General features: G+C 36.9%; 1 protein-coding gene across 2 annotated transcripts; it reads right to left on the reverse strand.

Annotated features, from left to right (window-relative positions):
• Positions 1–1,329: 1,329 nt before the first annotated feature.
• LOC113500332 lies at positions 1,330–11,827 on the reverse strand. 2 transcript variants are annotated; one of them, XM_026881083.1, is made up of 4 exons: positions 10,371–11,827; positions 9,575–9,700; positions 2,062–2,470; positions 1,330–1,773 (listed from the first exon to the last, which is right to left on the reverse strand). In XM_026881083.1, the coding sequence occupies exons 1-4, from the start codon at positions 11,323–11,325 to the stop codon at positions 1,386–1,388; spliced, it is 1,878 nt and encodes a 625-aa protein (XP_026736884.1). In that variant the 5' UTR covers positions 11,326–11,827; the 3' UTR covers positions 1,330–1,385. The 2 variants fall into 2 exon arrangements, with proteins under 2 accessions (XP_026736884.1, XP_026736885.1); XM_026881084.1 differs by lacking the exons at positions 1,330–1,773; positions 2,062–2,470 and adding an exon at positions 8,404–8,847 and having other exon boundaries at positions 9,166–9,700.
• Positions 11,828–11,833: the final 6 nt, after the last annotated feature.

The raw sequence follows: 11,833 nt of genomic DNA on the forward strand, positions 1-11,833 counted from the left end.
ATGAATCAGACTTGTCGGTATTTGTATGTCAAGCTTACCTGTCTTATCTGATGTCCTGTGACCTTTTGCCACAAAAACTGTTACTCACGCAGACATAATCAAAATTTCAATATTTCTAACAACCAAGATCAAAAATAATTCTAGTTACAAGGGATAGAGTAAAAAGTAAAGATGCCACATTTGAGGGTAGTTAGCAGGAGTTGTGCAAATTGTCCAGTACTAATGAAATTGCGGGCAATTTTTCAGTCACTCCGTTGTGCTACGTACTGCAGTTTGCATGTCTCTGCTTAACGTTAAAATATTTATTAATGTTCTCTTTTATTGTTGTTTTATTGGTTGTATTTTATGTCATATACATGGTGTTGTTGATATTTATAAGATCACTCACACACAAGACTATTTTCAATCATCAGTCAAATATTTGCTTGTGTTTACTTTAAAGGAATTGGATTTCAATTGTCAGACGTTGCTAAATGTTTTATCTATTGCTTAAAACGCATAGTTTGGTTTAAAACAACGTCATCTGTATATCACATGAAGTACAGTCAGCAGAAACGTTTAGTAGTAAGCCTATGTTATCACTAGAGTAAGGTTAACATATTATGTTTTATGTAACTCGGTTCCCCCTGGCTTCCATAATAATGATTTGCGGCGGTCTCACGACGTGGGATGTGTTAGGAATATTATATGAAAACAACTACAATAAACATGTGTGGTTTTTTTATTTGACTGTTTTATTTTTTCGTGTTGATGGCCTCTTTGGAAACTAATACCTATCGTTCAGCGGCTACGTTTTTTTTTCACCGCTATCCGTGCAGTCGAAATGAACCATGATTGTTAAGGCACATATTTGTACCAATTTAAGGTTTGCCCGAATGACGGCTAAACGTCGGCACCGATACGTTAAGTTGACACGACTGCAACAGAACTGCAAACCAGCAGTTGCAGTTCTGTTGCAGTCGTGTCAACTGCATTCAAACAGCATTCGAACTGCAAATTTGCAGTTGGATGTGGGTATGACGTAGGTATGTGGTTACAGGTAGCGTTTTAAAGTGTATCGAAAACCTACCTAATGTACATGTTACCTTATGTTTTTGGTGGATGCTTATAAAAACTGGCTCTGTGGCCTAATTTAGTCTGCCTGGTCCAGTCAGCGAAAGTTGGCTAGTCAGAATTTTTCATTATGAGCAATCTTACAGCTAGATAAGGGTTTTAAATTTTAAAATACGTTTAGATTGATGATGATGCAAACCAATCTAAACGTATTTTGGGACAAATCTTAATGCTAATCAACAGGCCACAGCTTGGACTCAAAATAAAACAATCACAATGGACTTTTGGACTATATTTGTAACAAAACACAAATGCCACTTCACAGCACGGTATCATACACGAATAATTTTCGTCCCGGGCTCCCACTTATAACTGTTGAAGCCACTTCGGACCTTCTGAACGAAATTGTTCACAACGGACGGTTTCTTCACTGTGTCCACCGACGTGTAATACACGATATTCGTGGACGGATCACAGCTAAGACTTTCCTCGGACTTTGGCCGAGTAACATCGGAATAAGTCTCCTGACTAAACGTTGAGTTGGACCTTCGAACCCCAGACCTGGACCTGTCGATACTCTGGACCTTAATTTTGCCGTCCTCGGAGACCATGTCCACCCGCGGCGGCGGCCGCTGGTTCACGATGCCCGCACAGCTGTGGAACTTGGAGAACTTGTCGTGGACACGGTGCTCTAGGTCTACGTGGAGACTTAGTTGGCGCCTGCAAACAAAAATGGAGTCGGTTACTAAAATAGGATCTCGGGTGATAATATTTGTTGTTTATAAAGATTGCAATGTGACTATTACGTTGGAAAGTTTTGACTGACATAGCACGCTTTTATCCCGACCCAGGATTGGAAATAAAAAATCAACCTTGTATTGAATAAAGAAATCATTTGGGAATTACGAGAGTTGCGTCAAAAGCGGGATATAAGGGAGGTTAAAAAAAAATAGCATAGTAAAATAAAGGGTTGGAACAGACCTTTCACCGACTACCGACCCAACTCACCTATAATTAAAATTTTCTCCACAAAGATGGCAAGTGATAGGCCCGCCGAAGTGGTGTTTCGAAGTGACCTCGGATTCACCAGACGAAGTACACTTCGACTTGTCCACCTTCCGGTGAAGGTTGACACAACTCACTGTCCTCTTGTCAGAAGAATCAGACTCTTCTGCCGTTTCGATAGACTCAGTCTTAGACTGCTGCAGATTCGACTCGGAAAACCTATTCTTCTTGATTTCCGTTAAAATTTGGTCAGGGTCGCTGATTTTGTCGAAGAATGACACGATCTTCTTTAATTTGTCTTCGTGTGCATCGCATTTTGTCATTTCGGGATCAGTTTGGGTGTTACTTGCCTTTTTCACGGACTGCCGCGTGGTGGAGGGTGTCGACATGTTGGTCCCTAGTTTGGATATGCCTTAAGAAGAAGATATACCTTAAAGGTATTCTGTGACGTAACACTTTAAAAAGCTGAGATTTTATTAATAATTCGCGTTCATCCGCAAGGCAATGCGAGTCTTGGATATACTTTATTCAAAACTATTGGACTTGGGTTGCCTTACGTACAGACAAAATAATGTACTAATTATGATTGGTACCTATCATTACATTACACCGTTCAGTAGCAGAATGATAATTCAAGGCGAGTTTTAATGTATGCGACTGACATTACTCAGTGTTACAATGATAAATATTTAATATATTGCCATGTATAAAGAAAGACAAAGATATATCTATTACGTCCTTTTTAAAGCAACATTATTGTACTAGTAGTTCGGCGTCTGGCTCCCACGACGCCTCACTGAGCCAGTCCAAATTTTATACAATTCTGTGAGTTCGGACCAAGCTTTAGCATGCAATATTTGATAATAAACGATTACATGTAAATGTTTTATTAAATTAGATTAACTGCGCAAAGAGTAATCGTATTTTCCTATTTGAAGAGTTATTTTTTATTATGAACGGCGGTAGTAAGACTATAATGTTGAAATGTAGGTTTTTTTACATTCGTACACTTTGACTAGTATTCATACATACACACAATAATATATTTTATGCAAGGAATTAAATAGTATTTTCACACGGAGATTTTTGATGTGATTTTGTAATAAGCCTCTTTAAGCCTCATTTTTGTAATTAAATTTACTACAAGCCTGAAAAAATCAGTAAAACCCCAGGATGAATATTAAATGAAAAAGAAAGACAGTTTCTCTTTTAGTGTCCCACTGCTGGGCAAAAATCATGTTAGGAAACAATAGTTAAATCAGTGTTGATTTTACTAAAAAGTCTAAATATATATAAAGTCTTACTACTGCATAAAAATGGCTAAAAAAAGAACCTCTTCGTTTTAACAGTTGTCTACTTTTTGCACGGTTTCACAACAATTAGTCTGTAATTTTTACATTAACCATTACATATTATTGATCATTGGAATCGAAAATATTATCCTCTTTTTGTAGCAGTTGGTTAAAAAAATCTTTTAAGTATATCTTAACTTTTAAATTCAATATTTGTTCGAATATTGCAATCTTTTGAGCAAAATATTGCCGCCGTTTTTTTTTAGATATGATTAGTAACCTCCGTGGCTTAATTGAATGGACTGTTGAGTCGCAGGTTCGAGTCCCGTCTGAGGTATTTTTTTTATTTTTTATGTAATTGCAGTTAAAATAATAAATTCAATTGGTCAATAATATGCAATAATAATACTTTTATAATTATTGTAATACAGAATAAAGATTTGTATTGATTGTAACATTTTACTATATCTTTTAATAAAACGTGTTCATATAAAACACAACAGCAACGGTTTCTGAATACAATACCTAAATTATATTTTATTATCTCTGTTAATATGAACATGTCTTATTAAAACAGAAACACAACAAATTTATAACAGTTTTGTTCGGCCATCGCATTGCATTTATCAATATATTATGTTAAATCAATCATGTATGTTATACGTGAGTTTGCTTTTTAATTATTCATCTTTGTGTGTTGATATTACTTGTAAGTTTTGTGAGATGTTCAAATAGATGCCTGGACAATGTTACATCGCATTAGACAACTAATAGGAAACTTCAAATGTATAGGAATGACATTCCTGCTCGACAAATGACGTGTTAACTTACTTGTCAACGTACGATACGACAAGATAAAATGGAAAGGTTTGACCTCTCAGCTTAGTTGTTATAGCGACTGGTTTGTTGAACCAGGAGTCGCTGATTCGAGTCCTGTCGGAGGTTGAAACTTTGTTGTAATTTTTATTGCGAAGGAAGAACCTTGTTTCGGTAAGATCAGCAACGTAAATCGATACAAACTCTCAAATATGTATAGAAACATATGAAATGGAGTTTATATTTGAATAATTCTCACAAAATGTACGAGGTTACAAAATAAAAAATCATGTAAATATTTTTACGTTAAAATCATTTGTAATGAATTGTTTATAATGTAATCATGTGTGTATTAAAGTTGTTTATAAATACAGTTTGTACAAAACGTGTTTGGGGGACAGATTTTATGAGATGTACATTTTAATCGATATTTTTGTTACAAGACTATATTTTAACTCGATAATCTCTATCTTTTCTTAATATTGAATATTGCTATTATTTGTGTCTACTGACAGGAAAAGCTAAGTTTTTAACGATAGAAGAAGTCGATAAATTCACCAAATATTTATTTTACTTCTGTAACTTAAATTTGTCACTCTTAAAACTGTCGTTTCATAAAGTCTGTCCCCCCAAACACGAGGCCAGGTGCGGCCACCCTGACACGTAGACTACAGTCGCACACATATATATTATATATTTATAATAATAATATAAACGTTTAAAGCTAAAAGAGAGGTTATTTTCGACATGTTTTGACATTAATGAGGTGAAAGATAAGGATTGGGACGATTGACGGCGTCTAATATCAATATTTTTTTTGTACTTTCTTATATTGTTGTTTTATTATACCAAGTAAATGTCTTAAAATGTTAAATACATCTTCTCATATGGAGAATGAACGCTCAGAGCGAACGTTCGTTGAGACAAGGCAGTCTTATTGCCGTTCAATATTGGAACCATCGATAAATTTGTCTACTTACTAGATCAAGAATATTCGAGTAACGTACGGTATTCAAGGATATTGAAAACGTTGCAGTTCAAGTTAGTTTCGTAAAGAAACTGGCCGTTTTTTTTTAACAAACTTCCTTTTCCATACAAAGGTTATTTGTTTTGGTATTGATTAAGATATGTTATGTAACATAATATTATTTTATTTTCAATGACGCCGTCGATTCGTCGATTAAGTATGAGAATGTATGAAATGTATTTTATTTGATATTATTGATTATGTTGACATTTTATCCGTTGGACATGAAATTTATGACGTTTTTTTATATTATAATCGCAGTTTTTGTTATGTTACTGTCTGTAATCAGTTTTTGTATTTAAAATATTTATTTGCAGTACTCGTAGTATGCAATGCTTTAAATAATAGTAAATTGAATCTTTTTATGTAAAATTATAGGATCTATAACAGTTGCTGGATATCTTCATGATACCCGACAATTTACTTAAAACCGGTCGAATAGAGTCCATATTTTTTCGAAGAAAGCTGGCATTTTATCGGTCATCTTTTGTCAAACAATTGTGAACTTTATTTCACTTAATTTAGAAGTTGGTTTTTGTGTGTCATGAAGAAATCCGCATGCTTTTCACCGGTCTTTGATTGCAGATCTCACAATATATTTTACTTCGAGTATTTTATTATTAAAAAAAAACTTATAAAAGTACATTCTCAAAAGAAACGGTTAATATCGTGGTTCGGTGCTAGTGAGGTTTTGGTCTGTGCGTGTTGTAGTGAGATCGCTCCCGGTGCGAGCGTTTTTATGTTCGACGAGTGTTTTAGATGCCCACTTGTGGACAAGCGATGGTATTCAATAGTGGGGAAATTCTGGTAGTTGGTTTTTCATACAACTTTTTGTGGATGTTTTTCGATGTGCCTAAAAAAAGTAGAAATTATATACTCATGGAGTGTATTTTAATTAAAACTTCGTTGGTTATAATACCTACTGCTAAAAGTGGTCAGGAGAATTAGGTAAACTTTCAAAGAAAAATCCATCGCGGTTATGTCTCACATTCACGAAAAAGTTAGTAATCTAGCAAGCAAAGTGGTCTACAATTGTATGTTACAAAGATTGTATAAAAAATCAACTGCCAACACATTGAAATTGAATACTACGCTCAAAAAAGGGTTTAGAAAACTCATTGTTATAAAAATACAATTATATTTCGTTTAATTAACAAAGAAATTAAGTTACGTGTTATTTTAAAGTATACTGTATATTATTTCGATATTTAGAAACGAAACAATGTGTTACAACAAAAATATCTGCGTTTTAACCGTTCTGTCCATCGTCATGTTTAAATGACAGTTTTCAGATGCTATAGAGCAGAGGTTACATTATCCAAACTTAAACTATCTGACGCCCACTTAAAAATAAAAACTCCACATCTCCATTTTATGAGCTTATTAAAACTATTATAAATAGAAATTAAATAAATTATTGTGTGTAATTTTCTGGCTCTCTCACCCCTTGAAGCATTCATCACCCACTAGTTGGCGCTATCTTACTTTGGGAAAGAGTTCTCCAAAGCGATTGTTGAAGTTCTAGAAGTAAGAGAGGAGTAAAAGGGCGTCTCTCTTCCACACTAAGAACATTCTCATTCCTCTTCGACAAGTGACGTGACTTTGACTTTTCAGTTCAATACATTTGAGTGATTCGTCAGCGTTAGCGAGAGGAGTAATGTAACTTGTCTGCTGGCTCTTGGTCTGTCGTTCAAGCATGACTTGTGGTCAAATGGTTGAACAAATATGATAGTCGTAAGATCATCGTATGTTGGTTTTTCAACAATTATGCTTGTTATTTCATTTAAGTTGTATATTCATGTGATCGAATGTGGTATCTTTTATTTTGTTAATTAACTCATATTTCTAGTGAGGACTTTGGCGTTATGAATCAGACTTGTCGGTATTTGTATGTCAAGCTTACCTGTCTTATTTGATGTCCTGTGACCTTTTGCCACAAAAACTGTTACCCAGGCAGACATAATCAAAATTTCAATATTTCTAACAACCAAGATCAAAAATAATTCTAGTTGCAAGGGATAGAGTTAAAAGTAAAGATGCCACATTTGAGGGTAGTTAGCAGGAGTTGTGCAAATTGTCCAGTACTAATGAAATTGCGGGCAATTTTTCAGTCACTCCGTTGTGCTACGTACTGCAGTTTGCATGTCTCTGCTTAACGTTAAAATATTTATTAATGTTCTCTTTTATTGTTGTTTTATTGGCTGTATTTTATGTCATATACATGGTGTTGTTGATATTTATAAGATCACTCACACACAAGACTATTTTCAATCATCAGTCAAATATTTGCTTGTGTTTACTTTAAAGGAATTGGATTTCAATTGTCAGACGTTGCTAAATGTTTTATCTATTGCTTAAAACGCATAGTTTGGTTTAAAACAACGTCATCTGTATATCACATGAAGTACAGTCAGCAGAAACGTTTAGTAGTAAGCCTATGTTATCACTAGAGTAAGGTTAACATATTATGTTTTATGTAACTCGGTTCCCCCTGGCTTCCATAATAATGATTTGCGGCGGTCTCACGACGTGGGATGTGTTAGGAATATTATATGAAAACAACTACAATAAACATGTGTGGTTTTTTTATTTGACTGTTTTATTTTTTCGTGTTGATGACCTCTTTGGAAACTAATACCTATCGTTCAGCGCCTACATTTTTTTTTCACCGCTATCCGTGCAGTCGAAATGAACCATGTTTGTTAAGGCACATATTTGTACCAATTTAAGGTTTGCCCGAATGACGGCTAAACGTCGGCACCGATACGTTAAGGCTCTAAACAGGCGGACTGCGTTCCAACTGCAACTGCAACTGCTGGTTTGCAGTTCTGTTGCAGTCGTGTCAACTGCATTGAAACAGCATTCGAACTGCAAATTTGCAGTTGGATGTGGGTATGACGTAGGTATGTGGTTACAGGTAGCGTTTTTAAGTGTATCGAAAACCTACCTAATGTACATGTTACCTTATGTTTTTGGTGGACGCTTATAAAAACTGGCTCTGTGGCCTTAATTAGTCTGCCTGGTCCAGTCAGCGAAAGTTGGCTAGTCAGAATTTTTCATTATGAGCAATCTTACAGCTAGATAAGGATTTTAAATTTTAAAATACGTTTAGATTGATGATGATGCAAACCAATCTAAACGTATTTTGGGACAAATCTTAATAATGCTAATCAACAGGCCACAGCTTGGACTCAAAATAAAACAATCACAATGGACTTTTGGACTATATTTGTAACAAAACACAAATGCCACTTCACAGCACGGTATCATACACGAATAATTTTCGTCCCGGGCTCCCACTTATAACTGTTGAAGCCACTTCGGACCTTCTGAACGAAATTGTTCACAACAGACGGTTTCTTCACTGTGTCCACCGACGTGTAATACACGATATTCGTGGACGGATCACAGCTAAGACTTTCCTCGGACTTTGGCCGAGTAACATCGGAATAAGTCTCCTGACTAAACGTTGAGTTGGACCTTCGAACCCCAGACCTTGACCTGTCGATACTCTGGACCTTAATTTTGCCGTCCTCGGAGACCATGTCCACCCGCGGCGGCGGCCGCTGGTTCACGATGCCCGCACAGCTGTGGAACTTGGAGAACTTGTCGTGGACACGGTGCTCTAGGTCTACGTGGAGACTTAGTTGGCGTCTGCAAACAAAAATGGAGTCGGTTACTAAAAAGTTGCGACTCTTTTGGTTACCTTAAATAATAGGAACTCGGGTGATAATATTTGTTGTTTAGAAGGATTGCAATGTGACTATTACGTTGGAAAGTTTTGACTGACATAGCACGCTTATAACCCGACCCAGGATTGGAAATAAAAAATCAACCTTGTATTGAATTAAGAAATCATTTGGGAATTACGAGAGTTGTGTCAAAAGCGGGATATAAGGGAAGGTAAAAAAAAATAACATAGTAAAATAAAGGGTTAGAACAGACCTTTCTCCGACTACCGACCCAACTCACCTATAATTAAAATTTTCTCCACAAAGATGGCAAGTGATAGGCCCGCCGAAGTGGTGTTTCGAAGTGACCTCGGATTCACCAGACGAAGTACACTTCGACTTGTCCACCTTCCGGTGAAGGTTGACACAACTCACTGTCCTCTTGTCAGAAGAATCAGACTCTTCTGCCGTTTCGATAGACTCAGTCTTAGACTGCTGCAGATTCGACTCGGAAAACCTATTCTTCTTGATTTCCGTTAAAATTTGGTCAGGATCGCTGATTTTGTCGAAGAATGACACGATCTTCTTTAATTTGTCTTCGTGTGCATCGCATTTTGTCATTTCGGGATCAGTTTGGGTGTTACTTGCCTTTTTCACGGACTGCCGCGTGGTGGAGGGTGTCGACATGTTGGTCCCTAGTTTGGATATGCCGATGTGTTCATTCTCGTGAACGTACTTGTCGTACTCGCGCTCGAAGCCCTCGTGGCAGTAATGGCAGATGTACTTCTTGTCGGTGAAGTGGCAGAGGTTCAGGTGGTCGTTGTAGTTTATTATACCTGCAATGACAGAAAATGTCATGTAAACTAAGCGACACGTGGTAACTTTGGTGTGGTAATTTCCGGGTTAATTAATGGTCCATGACACTTTTATAACCTCGCTTTCTATTGATGAAAGAATATTCAGAATAGGTTTTTAGATCCAGCGATTTCCCTACAAAGCTATGAACTTCATCATTGTACTATTTTAATAGTTTACGCCTGGCTGCCAAACTGTCTTTCTACTGATCGACTTCTAATTATTAAAAGAAAGTGTTATCCTGTATTCGTGAAAAATGCTGGTCTACAATTTTAAATATTCATGAGTTTTTGATATTCATTCATTATTGTATTCTTTCACAAAACCAAATAACTTATACCAAAATAGAAAACGTCCGGACCAAGTGACAAATTAAAATTATAATATTATGTTACTTAACGTCTTATTGTCTAGTCAAGTACATGGGACATTACGGAGCTAGGAATCGCAAAACAGAGACGTCTTGAAGAGAAAAAGGCTCACTGGGTCATCTTGGGGTTTTTACCCAAAAGTGGGATCTGACACATGATAATAAAAAATAACTTACACAAGCAAGTTAACCTAATCACTTCGCTATCCCGCCAATCACAATAGAAATGTTCACATCTGTCTTCCGGGGAAATGCTTACAAAGGAAAATAATTATACACACCGTATGAAATCATCCGGCACCCTGTGATGGGACACTGCCGCGGCGTCGTATCCATCAAACAGTTCCTCTGCACAGACTGCACGTACGTCAGGATCACGGGACTTTTCACATCCCTTAGCGCAATCTCCGACTGTATTTTCTTCGGCCGCCGCAGTCTCCTGAACCTCAAACCTTTTCTCCGTCGCTTCTCACAATAATTGTGTGAGATATTGTTATCGCTGGCAGCATATACGTGGCCATTTGGCAGAACATAGTTCTTGTACGGTCGGTCCCGACGTATACCGAATATTCTCTGGATGAAGCACTGGAACCGCGTCAGTTTCCTTTTCTCGTTTATCATTAGGTAGGGGATAGGATGGGGGTCGCTTGTCTGCGTACATTCACACTCCTTTTCCTTCTCTACCGTCATGTTTTCTTTCGAGTCCTGAGTGGCGGCGTATTTGTGGTCTTTTGACACTAACGACTCCATTTGAGTTGATGTGCAGGAACATTGAGTCATCTTCAAGTCTCGGATGACGGCTGTCGCTATGGACTCTCTCTCTGTGTCAGATTTGACTGTAGTCACATCACCGCTCGATACCTCCGTAGTACCAGCGCAAGCATCGGTTTTCGTTCGATGCGAGCGTTTCTTCCTCTTCTTCTTAGCTTTAATATCCTCTTCTAAACAGCCTTCACCGTTATACGATTCGGGCAGGATCCCTATGACGCTCGCGTCATAAATTTGGAAGAGTTTCTTCAAACATTTATACTTAGCTTTAAGCACTTCGTGTTTCTTCTTTGGCACCCATTTGTTAGTCAGATGCTCTTCCTCGCTTTCGTTTCGCTCCGGTATACTGGTTAAAGTCGGTTGCTTCCTATACATACCGCGATACCAGATTGCCAAACTACAAAAAATTTTGATGACGAAAAAGAAAATAACACTAGCGAATACTTCGCAATTTCGATATGGTATCATAACTGTACCGCTTTACAGTTATTAAATAAAGGTTTTTTATAAATTGTAGACTTGTTTCTAATGAGTGCATAGTGTAGTGACATTTTTGGTCGAAATGTCACGTTTGAAAACGGAAAGAGGCCCCCCTATTTCTTCTTTTTCTGTCCTAAATAGGGATTTTTTTCTGCCAGTGCTTTGAAAGAGGTTGGTTGTTCTTAATTATTATAATTATCTCAGTAGGTACCTCGTAATCGTGATGAGAGAGTGACTGCAAGTATTTCTTTCATGAACTGAGAATTTCTGGGGAAGACCTAACGGGATACTATTAATGTTTTCAAGATTCCTATATGACTATAATGTTGTGTGCGTATTTAATAGCATTCCATCAATCAATGTACTCGGTCTAGCATGTCCACTGATGGACTTAGGCCTATCCCAAATTGCCCACCATTACTAACGAAGCAGACTTTTTGACGCCATCGATCCCGTTAATACAGGGCAAAGTAATATTTTTGAGTATAAATAAAAG

Source organism: Trichoplusia ni, chromosome 13 (assembly GCF_003590095.1).
Source record: "Trichoplusia ni isolate ovarian cell line Hi5 chromosome 13, tn1, whole genome shotgun sequence".
NCBI lineage: Eukaryota > Metazoa > Arthropoda > Insecta > Lepidoptera > Noctuidae > Trichoplusia > Trichoplusia ni.